The sequence below is a fragment of the Peromyscus californicus genome, unplaced genomic scaffold (assembly GCF_007827085.1).
Source record: "Peromyscus californicus insignis strain IS unplaced genomic scaffold, ASM782708v3 Scaffold_7__1_contigs__length_154581171, whole genome shotgun sequence".
In the NCBI taxonomy this organism is placed as follows: domain Eukaryota; kingdom Metazoa; phylum Chordata; class Mammalia; order Rodentia; family Cricetidae; genus Peromyscus; species Peromyscus californicus.
Genome location: NW_026294595.1, coordinates 86,054,282 through 86,074,884, shown reverse-complemented (window position 1 = coordinate 86,074,884; position 20,603 = coordinate 86,054,282). Strand labels below are relative to the sequence as shown.

The 20,603-nt window shown below is 37.8% G+C and overlaps 1 protein-coding gene across 1 annotated transcript; it reads right to left on the bottom strand.

The window, feature by feature from the left end:
• Window positions 1-274: 274 nt before the first annotated feature.
• On the bottom strand, window positions 275-1,216 carry LOC128100957 (olfactory receptor 4F17-like). The gene has a single exon (XM_052723688.1). It carries the CDS (start codon window positions 1,214-1,216, stop codon window positions 275-277), a length of 942 nt encoding a protein of 313 aa, XP_052579648.1.
• Between the last annotated feature and the right edge of the window lie 19,387 nt (window positions 1,217-20,603).

Below are 20,603 nucleotides of genomic sequence, written 5' to 3'. Positions count from 1 at the left end.
ATTGTCGATTATAATAGCTTAAATACAATGAAAATACTTAAATACAATACAACGCAAAAACTTAAAAACAATAAAACATTTAGTTAATTGGAAAAACATATAACTCTTTTATTTTGTAACCAGCAGAACTTATTGTAACTTCCATTTGAAGTGACATTCTTTGATAGATATACTCCAAGAATTTCTAAAAAAATAATAAAAGTGTTTTTATTCTATAGATTTCATGGACGTCTTGATAGTGCATAGCACTATTCTATGCTTTTGTTAATAAAATTTACTGTGTAACTTCCCTAGAACTTAAAACCTGTCTACTTAGCCTTTTGATGGCCAACTTCATATCTTTATTCCTTAAAGTATAGATAGCAGGATTTAAGACAGGAGTGACAACAAAGTCAACAATAGCAAAGAAATTATCCAGTGACTTAGTTGGGAAAGGCCACACATAAAGAAACATGCATGGTGTAAAAAACAAAACCACTACAGTGATATGAGCTGATAAGGTGAAGAATGCTTTGGATAAATCAGTTGAAGAATGTTGCCGGACAGTGACCAGGATAAAAATGTATGATACAATCAAGAAAAAGAAGGTACACATAGATATGAAACCACTGTTAGCAGTGACCACAAATTCTAGTTTGTAAGTGTCCATGCATGCAAGTTTAATGACCCTTGGAAAATCACAATAAAAGCTTCCTACATTATAGGGGCCACAGAAGGGTAAATTTATGACAAAAATAAACTGAGATATGGCATGAATCATGCCTATGGTCCAAGCAGCTATTACCAAAATCATGCACATTCTGGGGTTCATAATTGTCAGATAGTGAAGAGGCTTACAGATGGCTGTGTACCTGTCATATGCCATGGCTATGAGCAACACCATCTCAACTCCACCCATCACATGAATGAAGAACATTTGTATCATGCAGCTGTGGAAGGAAATGACTTTACAACCAGTTAAAAGATCAGATATTGTCCTAGGAACTGTTGTAGATGAAAGGCCCAAGTCGATGAGTGACAAGTTGGCCAGTAGAATATACATGGGAAAGTGTAAGCGAGAATCAAAAATCACTGTGAACACAATGAAAAGGTTTCCAAAAATAATCCCCACATAAAATAAGGAGAAGAAGAAGCAAAAGAAGAACTGCATTCCAAATGTTTGTGCAAGTCCCAGCAAAACAAATTCAGGTATAATAGAAGTATTCACTTGGCCCATTGGATCAGAAAGCAAGGAAAATCCTGAAAAAAACTGAAGGATAAGATGAATTAAATTTAAAGGCATCAAAAACAGGATTAAATGTTAGTAATTTTAATTCCATCACTGTGCCAGAGATATAGCTCAACAGTAGGGTATTTTTTTAGTTCGTGTAGACTATTTACAAAATACTAGGAACCAGAGAACAAGAGATTTATGGAGGTTGGAAAGAGTTCCTCTCAGAATGATGCATTACATTAAATTATATTAATTATTAAAACATACATTTATGAGATAATTTATAAAGTTAGATAAAATACATTAAATGAATTCAAGAAATTCAGGTGAACTAAAAAAGATATTGAGAACAACCGTAAGTGAATACAGTATTCCAGAGAATCAAAAGACTGTAAGACCATTAACATGGTTTTCAAAAGTTAGAGATAATTTTAAAACTGTAATCTAAAATAATGAATTTAAGTGACTATCATGAATTAGATTGTAATGTGGGTAAAGACACTTAAAAACTTATTATATGTGTCAGCTGAAAAAGTGACTCAATGACATAATGCTTTCTTGGCATGTGTGGGGTTTGATCCTCTGTACTGAAAAAAAAAGAAATGAAATTTATTTTCTACACATGCTTTTGACTCTGCTAAAACTAACACATAAGTTATCTTGTTCTTGAATTTCAGTGTTCTAGAGAGAATAAGACTGATTTCCTTATAATGTTAAAATGATTAAACTACACAGGATGATAGTAAAAACCAGGCAGGTAAAGTGAACTGCGATATAGAAAACTGGGAAATGTAACTGTGTATCTATCTCTTTGTATCTTAGAAATCAATGAAATATGATAAAATATTATTTTCTTGTTAAATTTGAAAAAATTATTATAATTAGCAAAATTTATTATTATTACAAATTCATTCAGAGTAGCCAATGTTATGTGATATTTTGATTGTGTTCTGACAAACAAAGCTTGCTTGGAGTCAGAGGGTGGAGCTAGTCACTAGCTGACCATAGAGGTCTGGAGGACTGTAGAGAGAGGAGACAGGAAGTAGTAAGGTGGGGCTGAGAGAAGATCTCAGCGATTTTGGTCAGAGGAACTGCAGAGGTGGGAAGCACCTGACAGCTGCTTCCTGTTCTCTGGTCTTTCAGGTTCTTACCCCAATATTTGACTCCTGATTTTTTATTGATAAGTTTAGTTGGAATAATGGTTCAGACCAATCCTGGTCAATACAAATTATATATCAGTGAAACAGGTTTATTTATACATCACAAAAGGGAAGAAAGGGTTTAACCTTTAAAGTAAATTTGAAATCATATAGCAAAAATTTTATCTCCATACCTTTTGGAGAAGTATGTCCCCTTCTGGAATTCTACTTGTATAGATTCTATCTTCAGCCACAAATACTCATCACAATTTAATGACCATGATAGGGCTTTAAAACAATTTTAATAAGAACCATTAGGTATAAGTATATTGAATATACATAGTTGTCTGTAACAAAAATCTAAAAAGGTTTTATTAATAATAACAAAAAACCAGAGCCAGATATTGGGGTGAAAGCTGAAATATCAGAGAAGCAGAGCAAGCCAGCCACATTCTTACCTCTATGAAATCCTCAACCTCAAGAGAGTGATTTCCTGTTTCCTCATGCCTTCTATACTTTTTCTGCCCTGCCATCTTACTTCCTAGGATTAAAGGCGGGTGGGTGTGTTTCCCAAGCAAAGGCATAAGATCTCAACTGTTGGGATTAAAGGTGTGTGCTACCATGCCTGGTTCTGTTCCCAGTGTGGCCTTGAACTCACAGAGATCTGGATATCTGTCTCTGGAGTGATAGGATTAAGGGTGTGTACCACTACTGTCTGGCCTCCATGTCTAATCTAATGGCTGGCTCTGTCCTCTGATCCCCAAATAAATTTTATTGGGGTGCACAATATATCACCACAGTTGTCCATAATAATGCAATAGAAACTGATGATGGAACTTAAAACAACATTAAGATTTTTCTTTAAAATACTGAGGGAAGTAAGTTGCATAGTCCATCATTTTTACAAAGATAGTTTTTCACTTGTCTGAGCTTCTAATTCCGTTTTTGAATTTGAAGGAATCTTTCAACGCACATATGATATGCATATCTGTTTTCCCCTCAAATGTCAAATGGTCTAGCCATTTAAGGGAATGACAGGTTTATAAAGATTTTTGAAAACCAGTATTGACTCATAACTGATAAAATATAGAATGTTAATAATTTTATTGCACATTTTCATGTCATAAATGATATTAATTAGGGAGTAGGTACAGTGAAATCAGTAAAGAGCTCTGTTTAAATTTCTTTAGCATATCCTAAGACAGAAACTTCCTAAGGCATTCCACCCAGGTAGTGACAAAGCATGCTTTCTGCTTTGTGTTGACTAGGGTTGGCCATTCTGAATGAATTTTGGTAATACAGTAACCATAAGGAAAAACAGATATTCTGGTGCCCTCATTAGGCTCAGTGTGAGCAAGAGTAGTGTAAATGTTGTGTTATAACAAGAAAGGTAAAATGTGCTCAGTCTCTATAATGGGATTTGTATATATGTTTTCAGGGATGATCATTTGGTAATGGATAACCAATTGGTGTGCTTTTCCCTGGGGAAGGCTATTTCCCTCTCTTAGCATTCCTTAGTTATTGTAATTCTTTGTGTAAGATTGAGGTTTTCCCACATCCATGTTAGCATGTCTATTGGTTTTAACCATGTTCAACAATTGATGAAATAAACAATTAAAAGAAGAAAGATACAATGAATAGTCAAATAATCAGAAGCGTTAAAATACAACAGGACAGGAGGAGATAATACTTTGGTAAGAATCCAGAGAATAATCACTTGGATTCCTTTCCCATTTCTATGATTTGCAATAATTTTGGTTAACTCTCAAATTTTTCATTGTTTCCTACATTAGCCTATATAAAAATTCTAATAATCATTCAAGTCTTTTGGTAATGTACTATATACATTGTAAAACCATTTTTTTTTTTGCCATACTAGTACATTCATACTTTTGTCACTAGACTTCTAGTCCATATGTAGATCACTCAGTCTTCCAGGATAGGAGGGTGAATTTTTGGGGAGAAGAATTGAACCTGAGAGGTATTATAGAGTTAATAAAATAATCCTTGAAAGGTTTCTTGGCAGTGCTCTGTACTGGACTGAAAAGACTGTGGTTGGTGACTTACTAAACTCATCTATATCATTGCAAAAATAATACTGAAGTGGAAGAATTATTTTTAGTGCTTATGGTGAAATATTTCATAGTTTTTTTTTTTTTTGGTTTTTTGAGACAGGGTTTCTCTGTGTAGTTTTGGTGTCTGTCCTGGATCTCGTTCTGTAGACCAGGCTGGCCTTGAACTCACAGAGATTCGCCTGGCTCTGCCTTTGGGATTAAAGGCATGTGTCACCACTGCCAAGCTCATAGTTTTAAAGTAGGATAAAATATATACCACATTTCAGCCTATAAAATCAACCACAATCCAATTAAGAATTAATCTCTGAATGATATTGACAGATTTAGAAATCACATTACTACTAATTTAATGATGTTGAAATGGTAGGTGAGAGTTACATTTTTTGAAGAACAAGATCCTAAGCTGTATAAACTTATTTGTCTGAAGATTGCTTTCATTTATAGTGTGTGTTTTATTTTACTGATAATATTTAATTTTTGTAAAATGTGGTGTCTACATTCAAAATATTTGGAACTACGTGGTGCATAAAGAAAGTGGTGCTGTCAGAGTCAATAGAATGTTTTGAAGAACAGGAAGAACAGAAGGCATACAAAAAAAGGAATAAAAACATGTTGGAAAGATAGAGAAAAGCAGTGGCAGGCAAAAAAAAGGAGAGACTCCTGAGGCAGGAACAAGGAGAGTAAAGTGATGGTCAGAAGGAGACACACTGTACCACTTCACACTGCCCATTATGTTTTAAAACAGTACACATTATGAATTATGAACTTCTCACTGAGTGGATTACTAGGATTTCCATGCACTATTACTCCATATGTTTAGTGGAAAGATGTAGAGCAATAGAGTAGCTGTGGAGTAAATAACTACTGACGTCAAGAGAAGATAAAAGAATGTACATGAATGGATGTGACAGTGAAATATGAAGGGACAAACTGGGTGTTTGATGGCTTTGGGGATGGCTCAGCTAACTTATAGATGATTCATCTTCCAAAAAACTAGGAAGTCATTGATCAAAATAAGGCTTTATCTTTCAGGAAGAGTTTTGTTTATCCTGGTTCTAATATTGATAGTTTTTCATGAGGGTAAACTAAAGCTCAGAAGTCCAGGAAACTGTTTCTCTTTGTCCAACAAAGTAACACCTATATAAAACTATGCCTAGAACACATGGGAAAACTTCAACAAAATATTTCACAAATGTATTTGTAAAAATAGGTACAAACTGCTCATATGAAAAGCAATAGTATAATTCCTCCCAAAGTACTAGAAAATTGAATTTCATACACTTTTATACTTGTTGCTTTCTAGTTATGGGCTAATTATAAAATGTGCATGTTTAAATAAATGAAGGAAGTCTCACTCTTTTACAAACATCTAAGATTACTATTATATATTATTGTTAAATCAAGATGGATCCAAAGAGCTTGTTTGCAAAAATTGTAAAAAAGCAACAAAACAACCAACTAGTTTTATACCAAAAGATGAAAACAAAAACAAAAGCAAAAAACATTGCTTTATTTCTCTTCCTTCAGAACTGTCGATGATGGCATAAAGCTCTTAGGAGTTCATAAGAAGCCAAGTCCCCACTGTATTTGATGTTTTTCCTGGTGGTGGTGACTTAAAATTTGTCAGTCATTGGAAACCTAGGAATAGGTACCTTTTCAAACAAGAAATGCAGATACATGTTAATCAAAGAACACTAATAGAATAATGGCTTTACATGGAAGTAGGAAAGGACTGTTAAAGAACTCATCTAACCACTTGATTTTACATCATGCAGTCCAGTGTAGTTAATAGCTCATCCACAGTAAAATGTTCAGAATTCCAGATCAGATGCCAGATGTCCTAAACTCTACTCTACTGGTCTTCTTCAATAATACTCTACAAATGCTTAGGAGAAATAGTTATGAAATCTCAGAATAACATATATTTTATAGGATCAATTTAACCTTCTAAAAGTACCCTCTTAGTCTTTGAACTCACGTTCAGTTTGACATAAAACTGTCTGTCCCCTTTCTTAAAGGAATAGTACTCTCCCTCCCCTATTCCTTGATGGGCTTTTCCAGGTTTTCTGTTTCTTTTTTATTTTTTCAAGCATCCTGGCCAGTACTTCATCAGTTCCAATGATGAAGAACACACATCTACTGCTTTTCTGCAGAAACCCTTGCCATGGGCCAGAATTTTTCTAAGTCTGAGCATAGTCCCTCAGTTTATGCATTGCCTAGAGCACACAAATGTTGAAGAATGATGGAATTGCACCAGAACATTGAAAGTCAAAGCTTGAGATTATTCTGTTTTAAAATGTAATCTGATTTTTAGATATACAGGAAACATCTGAGACCAGATGCCTGCTTGGCACAGTTGAACATGAATTTTACAATTATTTGAGGGCACTAAAAGCAGAGACACATGTATCTTGAAAAATCTTCACACCAAAGAAGCAAATTGAAAAATAGCAAAAGGTTGTGAGCATGGGATTAATTATATAAGGCAATAAAATTAAGTTAAATCTCAAAACAAGAAATAATAATGTGAAATAAAAGGACAAAAATACTTTTGATAGGGGACATATCTGAAATAATTATTGTACAGATGAAAACAACTATAACGGGAAGGATTTAAATGTAAAATATGCCTTACCTTCTGTCAAGAACTAGTGGTGCACTTTTAGGAGAAGGAAAACTCAAGTAGCTTATTCTTCATTTCTATAAGCAATGCCCCTGAAGACAAAGGTATATGTATGATTTTGTATATTGGCAAAGAAGATAATTAGTTGCTCAGGAGAGTGACCGACTGATGCTGTGGAGGCGGCCATTATTCAGCTCATTAGTAGTTTCTTTTGGGGATTGGATTTTGAGTCACTGGTTTCCCCAAGAGAGAAATGCCAAAAGAATTGCCTGGTTATCTAAGAAGAAAGCAACAAGATTCTGAGGTAGTATATTAGCAATTCTAAAACAACTTCCTTTATGAGTGATAATCTTATTGTATGTATTGTTGAAAAGGAGTAAAAATATTGCAAAGGTAGACAGCTGTACCTATACCTTAAATTTCTATATTAAATTGAAGATAATCTAAAATTCTTTATCTGAAAATATATTTCCTAGAATTGTTAGTAAGTCAGAATATAAGTCCTTATTCTTTCATTTTAACAAATTTTTGCCCATGAAAACCTAAATGTGCTGCAAAACCAGAGGATGAAGATCTATTTGAAAGTCATTACTCTTATCATTTGAGCTGATTGGCTATAAATAAAATTTGTTCGAGGCCAGCCTGGTCTACAGAGCAAGATCCAGGAAAGGCGCAAAGCTACACAGAGAAACCTTGTCTTGAAAAACAAACAAACAAAAAAAGTTTGTAAGTCATTAGTTCAATTTGTTCAGAACTTTTGGAAGATATAGGTAGCTTTTTTTTTTTTAACCACAGACTGTTTAAAATAGAGTCTGAGGTTGATATATTGGAGATTCATGCTACAAGAGTCTAGTTAATGTAGAAGATCAACATTCAATAGCATATGAATAAAGCCATAAGAGCAATCTCAGTGGGTCTTATCAGAGAAGCTTGTCTTTGTCTTGGATATAAAGTCAGAATCTGATCTTATTGAGGTTTCATTGAAATAATGATGGCTCTGTCTTTGTTTATAAGTGTGTTTTTTCCAACCTTGGTCTCAACAATTCTCGCTCATATAAACCCTCCTCATTCTCGCTAATTGGACTCCCAGAGATCCACCTGGGGCCTAGTCATGGATCTCTGCATCCAGATCCCTCAGTAGTTGGATGAGGTTTCTAGCACAACAATTAGGGTGTTTGGCCATCCCATCACCAGAGTAGGTCAGTTCGGGCTGTCTCTCAACCATTGCCAGCAGTCTGTTGTGTGGGTATCTTTGTGGATTTCTGTGGGCCTCTCTAGCACTTTGCTTCTTCCTATTCTCATGTGGTCTTCATTTACCGTGGTCTCCTATTCCTTGTTCTCCCTCTCTGTTGTTGATCCAGCTGGGATCTCCCGCTCCCCCAAGCTCTCTTTCCCTCAACCCTCGCCTTTCATTACCCCCACTCATGTCCAGGCTGTTCATGTAGATCTCATTCCATTTCTCTGTCATTGGGCGATCCCTGTGTCTTTCTTGGGGTCCTGTTTTCCAGGTAGCCTCCCTGGTGATGTGAGTAGCAGACAAGTCATCCTTGTTTCATGTCTAGTATCCTGCTATGAGTGAGTACATACCATGTTTGTCTTTCTGAGTCTGGGTTATCTCACTCAGGATGATTTTTTCTAGATCCATCCATTTGTCTGCAAACCTCATGATGCCATTGTTTTTCTCTGCTGAGTAGTATTCCATTGTGTATATGTACCACATTTTGTTTATCCATTCTTCAGTTGAAGGGCATCTGGGTTGTTTCCATGTTCTGGCTATTACAAACAATGCTGATATGAACATAGCTGGACAAATAGCCAAATGAATGGAAACACATGAACTATGAACCAATGGCTGAGGGGTCCCCACTGGATCAGGCCCTCCGAATGGGTGAGACAGTTGATTGGCTTGATCTGTTTGGGAGGCATCCAGGCAGTGGGACCAGATCTTGTGCTCATTGCATGAGTTGGCTGTTTGAAACCTGGGGCCTATGCAGGATTGTTTGGCTCGGCCTGGGAGGAGGGGACTAGACCTACCTGGACTGAGTCTACCAGGTTGACCTCAGTCTATGGGGAAGGCTTTGCCCTGGAGGAGATGGGAATGGGGGGTTTGGGGGGAAGGTGAGGGGGACGGGAGCGGGGAGAACAAGGGAATCCGTGGCTGATATGTAGAACTGAATTGTATTGCAAAATAAATTAAAATAAATTAAAAAAAAATAAGTGTGTTTTTTCAAGAATGTGTTTGTTTAGATCTATACTTCATTTTCTCTTGCACAGAAAAAAGAAAAAAGAATAGGTCAGTAGAAAAATGAGGAATGCTAGTTGATCTAAAATTAATTTTTGGAAAATAATATAATATACATATGAGATTAAAACTGGAGAATACTTCTGTCAGATAGATCTTAAAATTAGAAGGTATCTTACACACACACACACACACATGCACACACACACACACACACACACACACACACACACACACACAATCACACACAATTGTAGTCCTTTATCCATAATAGAATGAGCATGTGAAAACCCTTTGTGATGGTTTGAATAGGTATGGCTCTCATAGACTCATGTGTGTGAATTCTCAGCCCATAGGGAATGGCACTATTAGGAGGTGTGGCCTTTTTGGTGTAGCTGTGGCCATGTTTGAGGAAAGTGTGTCACTTGTGGAGGCAGGCTTTGAGGTCATATTCTCAAGCCATGCCTAGTGTGACAGTTCTGTTCCTACTGCCTGAGGATCAAGATACAGAACTCTCAGCTCCTTCGCCAGCACCTTGTCTGCCTATATTCCATCTGCCATGATGATAACGGACTAAATCTCTGAACTTTAAGTGAGCCCCAATTAAATGTTTTTCTCTGTAAGAGTTGCCATGAGCCTAAAGCTCATGGACTAGTAGGAGGTGCCTGATCAAGAAGTGCATTCAACCTTACTAGAGTTCTAAAATGCTGATGCTTGCACTGTGTCAGTCATTTTTACTTAGTTTTTAGTTCCTACTTAACATACTGGCTGGTCAAGGGCTCACCAGAAAGTAGAAACTTAAAGGAGCCCTATCCTCCCCTCCCCCTCCCCCTCCCCCTTCTTCTTCTTCTTCTTCTTCTTCTTCTTCTTCTTCTTCTTCTTCTTCTTCTTCTTCTTCTTCTTCTTCTTCTTCTTCTTCTTCTTCTTCTTCTCAGCTTTCTTAAGCCCTATGGGGAAATACAGACCCATGTTGGAATGCCAAAATGTTGTCAGTTGTTTCTTACTCTTTACTCTTTTAACTCTTTGGAGGGAGCCACCACCCAGCTCCTAAATAAATCACATAGGAGATTTTTTTTCTTACTTATGAATGTCTAGCCTTAGCTTGGTTTATTGCTAGCCAGCTTTTCTTAAATTATCCCATCTACCTTTTGCCTCTACCCTTTTTCCTGTTCTTACTTCTGTATTCTTACTTTCACTTCTACTTTGTGGCTGGCTGTGTGGCTGTGTGGCTGTGTGGCTGGCCCCTTTTATCCTCTCCTCTACTGAGAGCCACTGGTAGCAAAAGACCACAGGAGTATACAGCAGTAACAACTAGAGTTCAGAAGGTCTACCTATCAGAACTAAGGGCTCTATTAGAGGAAACCATCATGGAAGGCATTATGGAATTACTGCCTTTTGAATGAATTAGCTGTTTCTTGTTGTAAACTTCTTGAGCAATAATAGCTATGATTCTTTCCATTTACCATACATTTCTATGTTATGTGTATATGTCTTCTCATGATTGCTATGGGCCACAGGAAAATATTATGAGAACTTAGCTGGTTATGGCAAAGCCACTACCTTGGGGGAATCAAGGAATTCCAAATCAGAGGAAGCCAAATTCCAAGGAGCTTTTGGTGTTATTTGGCTTGTTATATATCAGCTGTCTTCTGTTATGAAAATCATGTGCACCTTCATAGTTTTCCCAATTGATTTTTCTCTAAGAAGTGCTAACAGTGTGGGCCGATCACTCTCTGGACATATACATTCAAGGTATTTGGAGAACAGCCTCAGGAAAGGCTTCCTTCCCCCCAGCCCATCCGTTTCTCCCCTTTCATCACCAGAATCAGATATCTCCCTTAGCCATTTTCAAGGACTAACAGAAATAACAGTCCAGACCACCACATGGTAGTCTCCTGATTTAAGGTAAATTCCACAAGGATACACTGCCTAGGTCAGGTGGACCTTAAATAATAGATTTATACAATTTAGCCCAGACCCTCCTTTCTTATACAGCCTAACTAACTTCTTTTTTTTTTTTTTTTTTTTTTTCAATTTATTTTAATTTATTTTGCAATACAATTCAGTTCTACATATCGGTCACGGATTCCCTTGTTCTCCCCCCTCCCGTCCCCCTCACCTTTCCCCCAACGACCCCCCCCCCATTCTCATCTCCTCCAGGGCAAAGCCTTCCCCACAGACTGAGGTCAACCTGGTAGACTCAGTCCAGGTAGGTCTAGTCCCCTCCTCCCAGGCCGAGCCAAACAATCCTGCATAGGCCCCAGGTTTCAAACAGCCAACTCATGCAATGAGCACAAGATCTGGTCCCACTGCCTGGATGCCTCCCAAACAGATCAAGCCAATCAACTGTCTCACCCATTCGGAGGGCCTGATCCAGTGGGGACCCCTCAGCCATTGGTTCATAGTTCATGTGTTTCCATTCATTTGGCTATTTGTCCCTGTGCTTTATCCAACCTTGGTCTCAACAATTCTCGCTCATATAAACCCTCCTCATTCTCGTTAATTGGACTCCCAGAGATCCACCCAGGGCCTAGTCATGGATCTCTGCATCCAGATCCCTCAGTAGTTGGATGAGGTTTCTAGCACAACAATTAGGGTGTTTGGCCATCCCATCACCTGGCTAAGATCAAAAACACTGAAGACACCTTATGCTGGAGAGGATGTGGAGCTAGGGGAACTCTCCTCCACTGCTGGTGGGAATGCAAGCTTGTACAACCACTTTGGAAATCAATATGGCGCTTTCTTAGAAAATTGGGACTCAATCTCCCCCAAGATCCAGCTATACCACTCTTGGGCATATACCCAAGAAATGCTCAACCACACCATAAGAGCACTTGTTCAGCTATGTTCATATCAGCATTGTTTGTAATAGCCAGAACATGGAAACAACCCAGATGCCCTTCAACTGAAGAATGGATAAACAAAATGTGGTACATATACACAATGGAATACTACTCAGCAGAAAAAAACAATGGCATCATGAGGTTTGCAGACAAATGGATTGATCTAGAAAAAATCATCCTGAGTGAGGTAACCCAGACTCAGAAAGACAAACATGGTATGTACTCACTCATAGCAGGATACTAACTAACTTCTTACCTAACCACTTTTCAGAATGTAGACGGAGCAATAGGACCCCCTTTTTCATATGTTAATTTGTCATTAGCACTCAGTTGACCTCTTCTTTTACCATTCCCATTTTGGATTATAAAAAAAAAGCCTGGTGGTCACTGCCTGAGGAAAATTCTTAACTGCCTTTATGACCCTGTAAAATTCAAGCCTGGTGACTTTGCTTGGCTAGACTATTGCTATTGCTTGGGTTTATAACTGGATTCCTGAGAGACTTAGAGAGAACTGAGAGTATAAGGAGACGGAGAAGAGAAAAGAGAATGGAAGAACTAGATGGGTAAGAACTGGAGAGGAACAAACTGAGATGGGGAAGAATTAGATTGAAGGGCTAAAAGAGAGTACCAGAGGAACAAGATAGAAGATGAGGAAGAGCCAGAAGGGGAAGAACTAGATGAGAGAGAAGGAGATGGAAGAGGAGCTGATATGGGAAAGAACTAGATGGATGAGAACCTAGCAGGAATTAAGATAGAACCTAGAGGGGACAACAGATAAATGTAGAGAGAAATCAGGCAAGATTTCTCTAGAGAGAGAACTGACACGGAATAATAAAGTGTATGAACTAAGGAGTTTCGTGTACATAGATTAGTTATCAGCTGGTTGTAGATTCTTCCTGAACCTTGGGAGGGGACTATCAAGGGGCTGGTCGCCAATAGTCCTTGATACATGATTACATCTCAATCTTGGGCACAACTCTCCTTATACATTTAGGGTAATTGGATAACTGTCCCCAGCTGTGTTTATTTTTTCACTAACATAAATCTGGCCATAGCCATTGTCCAGACAAAAGTATTTCAGCTAAAATAACTTTTTTCCAAGGACAAATGTATGGTGATATTTTATTTTGTATTAAAATGTTATTTGTATGTTAATAAATAAAGTTGCCCGGGGGTCAGAGCTATTAGCAAGCCATAGGAAAGCCGGGCGGTGGTGGCGTACACTTATAATCCCAGCACTTGGTAGGCAGAGCTAGGTAGATCTCTGTGTGTTCAGGGATACAGCCAGCATTGGAGACACATGCCTTTAATCTCAATACTAACCATAGAAGACCTGGAGGTCTATACAGAAAGGCAGTGACGAGGCGGTCATGTGGTTGGGTTTACAACCAATGAGAAGGCAGAACCAAAAGTCTATATAAAGACTTTAACACAGGAAGTAGCTCTTTTTCGGAGAGGTAGGACCACTGCAGGAGGAAGGGTTAGGTTTTAGCTCTTAGCTCTGACCTCTTGGCTTTCTTCTTTGCATTGGTTCTGTGTTTCTTATTTAATAAGATGGTTGGTTACATCTATACAAATGCACGGAAATAAACATTAGCTCATCTCACCCACAGATAGAGAAAATAACCACTAGCAATTAAATTCTCACCTCTTTACCTTCACCCTGGTTATTTACACAAGACCCTAATTTAAGAGATTTACTGCTCACATTCCTGGGATGATGTTTTAGCAACTTGCTAGTTACTGAGCTAAGGTAGTTAATTCCCACTGACCAAAGGAGATTTCTAACAAGGCCAGGCAGATAATAGGTGCCAAGCTTTGTTTTTTCTGCAAATGAAGTTCTAATCCTCTCCCCTTTTATCTCAACCAGGTACTATTCCTAAATTTCCTCCTCACAAATTACTCCAAGCTAAAGTGCTTTTACTAACCAAATGCTACATGCTTGTAGGTTGCTTAGCAACCAAGCATATATTCCCCCTTCCCTATGAGAAACCAGCTGCAGCTGGGATGAGCGGTGGTGGTGGTGGTGGTGGTGGGGGTTGGAAGTGGCACTAAAGATAGTTTTACTTTTCTAGTGATTATTGACATTCATAGACCCCTAAAATTCTACCTAGTCACTTCTAGATTATAATTTGAGCACATAAATTACTTTTTAAAATTCTCTAATTGATTTTAGCCTTTAGTTGACCCTACCAGAAAGCTCCCCTTTAGTCACTCTCCCCTTTTGGGTTGTTAGCTGACAAGTATTGATTTATGTATAAATCTTTATCACCTCTCTCTGTAACCCAAAAAACTTCAAATCTTGCATTGCATTGCCAAAGAATTACTGCTTATTTATATATACCGGGTTCCCTACAGCACTTGGGGTATTGATTTAGAACAAAGATGAGGATGAAGATGGAATGAAGTAGATAGAATAATGAGAGAACAGCAGAAGGGACAGAGAGGAGCTAAGTATGACAACAGAAAAGAAGCTGTGTAGATAGAATTGATTTAGAAGAATAAAGTGAATGGACTAAAGAATTCAGTGTGCTTAGATTCATTCGATATCCTTCAGATTGGAATCCTCAGCTGGTTGTTAGATTCTTGCACAGACCCTGGGAGAAAACAATACTCCTCTCTTGCTCTTTCTCTTCTCTTGCTTCTCCTCTTCCCAGATTTCTCCTTCTATTTATTCATTCTGCCTTCTGGCCCCACCTATTTGTCTCTCTTGCCTCATTATTGGCCATTCAGCTCTTTATTATGCCCTCGGGTGTTTTAGACAGACACAGTCACACAACATCACAGATTTTAAACAAATGTGACATAAATAAAAGTAACACACTTTGAAATAATATTCTACAACAGTCTAATCCTTTTCTGTGTGATTACTTCTTTTTCCTTCAGGGTTTTCAAGTGTGATGTTAAGTTGTTAGTACAAGATCTCCCCATAGTTTTTGTTGCCTTTTAATTCTTTAACTGGCAGAGAAAACAAATGAATCCATGCATCTCTAGGTAGCATCAACAGCTTTATTAGTCAGGCTTTCATTAAATTTCCTTGGGAATCACATTTCATCCTTTATTTTTAAAATAGGAATAATGTTACAGCAATTACTTTGTGATGAGAAGTTTGTTGAAATGTGGGGTATAAGAACACTTATAATAAGAAAGATGGGGGATAGTAAAACACTACAAATCACAAATGCATCGTTCAATGAGTGCAAGTCAATGAGCACAAAATGTTTTACAACTTTTCTCTGAGGTAAACAAGTAGTTGTATACAATGAATAACACTTATTCGGCCATTCTTACACTGCAGTGTTTATTGAATGCATATCCCAAAATTTATTCCAGCACTATGGAAATATGTTGTATCACTGACTGAATGAATGTATTTGTGTATACATTCTGAAGCATGCTGGATTTTGACTGGGTATAAAGGATATGGAACCATGTTTAACAATTAGAAAAATGGAAAGTGCTCAATAAAAGTTTTCTAGATAAGTTTCAAAATTATGACCCAGAGATACAATTTCTATAACAAATAATTTTAAATAAAATCTCAATGGAAACACATCCAGACTCACTTGTTTATGTATAGCCTATGACAGTTTTACTTATTCCAGAATCACAGCTATCATTGTGATAGATACTTTGTATACTGTACAGTTTAACATATTTGTTGATATCTTACAGAAAGAATTCATTGACCATGCTTTATAAAAGGCAAGTTTGGCAGAGGAGAAGGGTACTATCAATGTGTGTTCTACATCCATCTTTGTCACCTTCAATGTGCTTGAGGGTAAAGATTCAGGTGAACATTAAGAATTTACTTCTAGTGACAAAGTGAATATTATTGCAGAGCTCAATGCATAGTGAATTTGTGAAGATTTTTGTTAAAATCTTAAATTCTCAAGGCAGAGCCAGTAGAACATCCAAGCACATGTGGAATCCTTTTACTTGTGGGCTCTTATATAAAATCACAGGTCACTTGTCCTAGAAGCTATCTGCCTTATGATTAGATCCCTTACATTTTAAATTGTAAATAGCTGTAATTGTGTACCTGGAGCCACGCTTTCCATTAAAATTTCCAAAAGAGAGAGAAACAAGTAAGATGATGGCAGATCCACATCTCTCCTTCTGTTTCTCCAGTCTTAACCCCAGCTCTGTAGCATAAAACCTTCTGTGGTCTCCCTTTCCTCTCTAACTCTATCCCCAAAGGCTCATAAGGATCTACTTCCCCAACCTCCCTTCCTCAAAATAATTTCACTATTCCAGTCTCCAACACAAGCAGGCATATCCTGAGAATACACCAGCTGAGCAGGCAAGGGAAACAGGTCCACAGAAAGTTTCCTACCAGGCAGCAATAGCCAGAACACCATCTTAAAGACCATAGAGGAAGCAGAAACCAAGGAACAAAACACTCACCCAACAGAGACAAAAGCAGATATTATCACCCAGACCTATCATCATTCCAATCCCATATGCCTAGATGTCAGTGAAAAAAAAACAAACAAACAAACCACAATCAAAACAGCCAGGACAATATGTCTCCACTGGAATACCTCCACACAGGAGGCACTGAATATTCCAACATAGCTGAAGCCCTACCCCGACCCCCCAAGACCTTAAAACAGACTATGCAAAGATGACAGAGGTTTGTAAAGAGGACATGATTAAATTCCTTGCAGAAATCCAGGAAAACATGAACAAACTGTGCAAGGAAATGAATAAAACTGTTTAGGACATGGAGCTGGAAGTAGAATAGATGAAGAAAACCCAACTGATGAATTGTGGAAATGCAAAATTTGTAAATTCTTACAGGAACTGAATACAAGAGATAGAAGAGAGAATTTCAGGTGCTGAAGATATGGCAGAAAAAACTGGGTACATCAGTTAAAGAAAATGTTAAATCTAAAAATCTTTCCACACAAAACATTCAGAAAATCTGAAACTATGAAAGACCACAAGCAGTTACCTGCTGCCTACCAGGGGTGATAGTTCAGGGGTGAAGCACAGACAACCACCCCTACATCTCCCCCTTTTGTCTAAGGAAGAAGGTTCTAACCTAACACAAAACTATATACAGTAGGAATAATCATCAAAGAGAAATAAAGGGTAATGACTTAAACAAATGGAACTACAACCAACAAGAGCAACATCAAACAAGAGACACATACTAAAATCCAGAGAAGTCTGGAGCATAGGTAAATGGCACGCTACAGAGATCATTCCAAAAGGTGTCCTATCCTGAAGAACCTGAATCTAATACTTAATGTGTTCTAGCTAAGATATGAGAAGATTGTAACTGTAACTGTTAGTCTTCAATCCCATCGAAGACCTGAGAAGGAATATAATAATACCTGAGAAATAGGAGAAGGACCAAAGCAACTTTCAGGAGTCTTGGGAGAGTAGACAGAGACAGCTGGCATCCTAGACAGTCAACTAAAGTTTCTCAGCATTGTTGGTGCATTCAAATTGGCTACAGGCCTAGAGTATCTGACAGATCATTTTCAGAAGCAGATATTTTGAAAGACTATCTTATTCTGTCTTTGAAGAGTTCAGTAGTCACTTATCCTTGTGTCGTGCTCATTCCAAAGGGACAGTATTCATACTGTCAGGAGTAGAGGCCATTGTAGTTTGTTGCCCAGTGGCTAACTTTTGCCATTAAAAAAAAAAAAAGCAAACTCCATAATGAGTTTCTTAAATGCCCATCATCCTCCTTGAAGTCATTGGTGCTGCCAGGAGAAGACATGTCTCATTGTCCAGAAAAGCCTAAATTTTTAAAACATTTTAAGTGCCATATTTTGTAGGTCTTTAAAGTTTTTTAAGATTACCTACCTAATTGAAATATATCTATATATACCTAGGAAACTTAACTAATATGACAATAAGTTTGATTATCATGGATGACTAATTATTAATCTTTATTTCTTAATCATACATTATAATTTTAAATGAGTTGCATAAACATAATGCCTTAAACAAGAGTAGAAATATAAATATAGTATAACAAAATTAACTTTAATTACATCCTGCTGGTTGAGGGCTCTGGCAATTTTATGAGGATCCTGAGAAAATTAAGAATTATGGTCAAGTCCTGAAAGGAGTAGTCTGTGAGACTGCATTGTCTCATCCAGTTGTTTTGAAGCTGTTTGGATATTGGATCATCTGGGCCATGGCTGTCATTGGAGACCTTTCCGGGGGACTTGGTTGATCATACCACATTAGCCTGGAAACAATCCACAGGTTTTCACCTTCTGTGGAAACAAAAGCAGAACCTCTTTTCCAAAGCAATGTATCCTTCGACATAAACTTTGAAGTCAAAATACCTTTAAAATATATATAGTGGTTTAACTCATCAGACTTTACAATCAAATGGTTTTTTGCAATTAAAAATCCCAAAGACGCCGGGTGGTGGTGGCACACGCCTTTAATCCCAGCACTCAGGAGGCAGAGCCAGGCGGATCTCTGTGAGTTCGAGGCCAGCCTGGGCTACCAAGTGAGTCCCAGGAAAGGCGCAAAGCTACACAGAGAAACCCTGTCTCGAAAAACCAAAAAAAAAAAAAAAAAAAATCCCAAAGACAACATAATCCAGATTCTATGCATAATATCCATCTTCAAATGGCTTATTTTATTATTATTTTTACTGTCTCTTAAAAGACTGTACTTTTTTAAACTATCTATTTCTTTATATAACTGTCTATCCCCCTTTTCCCCTCCCAAGCCTATGTGCATTTTTTCACACGTTGTAAACAGTTTAGAGTTTTATTCCATCTGAGTCTGTCTTATTGTGAATCTATAATCCTTCTCTGACCAAAAAAGATTTTAAACTACTAAATTGCATGGCTAGGACTGACATGGTAGCCTTGGCTGCTGACTCCACCCACCTCAGCTTCCCAACATGACAGTGGTACATTTATTGCCAGCTCTGGGAGCCCTGCTCACCATCAGTTCTGGGAAACAGTGGGTCTATGCTTCCATCCAGCAGTGTGTAGCCCAGAACCCCTTTGTGTGTGTGTGTGTGTGTGTGTGTGTGTGTGTGTGTGTGTGTGTACTAACAAAAGCTAAATTCATCACATAGCATGCTGCATGGCTTGGAGATGCCTCTGTATACTGAGATGGGAATCTGCCATCCTGCTTAGCTTATAGCAGCTGGCAGTCAGCTCCATCTCACAAGCAGCTGTCAAGAGATGAGTCTACCTGCTACTGCTGACATGAGACTGTGAACTAGGACGCCCAGCATGGCTCCATTTCTGTGCATTCAGAATCTTTAAGCTTTCTTAGGTCTATGTGGCTTGAGCCCCATGTTGGGCACCAAATATAGTGGCAATTAATAAGGCAATTTCACATAGTTTATCTGACAGTCAAAAGGGGTTTATTTTGTATCAACTTACAGAAAGCAAAGGGTTTGGTTATAGGATCCAGGAGAGATGAGGTGCAGTCCAATGTGGTTCTTTGGAGAACTCTGACTTGGTCTGCAGTCCAGCATCCAGCATCCATGATCACAAGGTAGCCAAGAAATTGAGCATGTAAGCATTTCAGTTCTTAAGGGGTCCCAGTCTTGGCCATGCCCTAAGTGGAGGCAGGTGCCTAGCAGTTACCTGCTGCCTACTAGGGGCAGTGCTTTAGGGGTGAAGCACAGACAACCACCCCTACAAGAGAGAATTTCAGGTGCTAAAGTTATGGCAGAAAAAAATGGGTACATCAATTAAAGAAAATGTTAAATCTAAAATTCTCCTCACACAAAGCATTCAGAAAATCTGGGAAACAATGAAAAGACAAAAATCTAAGAATAATAGGAATAGAGGAAGGAGAAGAAACCCATCACAAAGGCCCAGAAAATATTTTCAAAAATTTACAGAAGAAAAATTTTCTAACCTAAAGAAAGAGATGCCTATAAGGGTACAAGAAACACACAGAACACCAAATATATGGGACCAGAATAATGTCCCTTCAACACTTTATAGTCAAAACAGTAAATAGAATAAAGAAAGACTATTATAAGCTGAAAGGCAAAAAGACCAAGACAGCTCTATTAGAATTACACCCTGCTTCTTAGTATAGAGTCTGGATGGATGTGCTATAGACTCTTAGACTACAGAAGTTAGCTTAGACTACTAAACCCAGTACCATAGATGGAGAAAATAACATATTTCATGATAAAACCAAATTTAAGTAATATTTATCTACAAATCCAGCCTTACAGAAGGTGCTAGTAGGAAAACTCAAATTTAAGATTTAACTACAACCATGAAAACAAAGGGAATAAATAATCCCACTACCACCAAAACAACAGGAATAAACAGCATAAGGCATTGATTTCTGTCATAACAATGGTCTTAGCTACCCAATAAAAAGACATAGGCTAACAGAATGAATGTAAAACAGGACCCATCCTTTTGCTGTATCCAAGAAACATACCACAATATCAAGGATAGATATCACCTCAGGGTAAAGTGTTGGAAAAAGATATTCTAAACAAATGG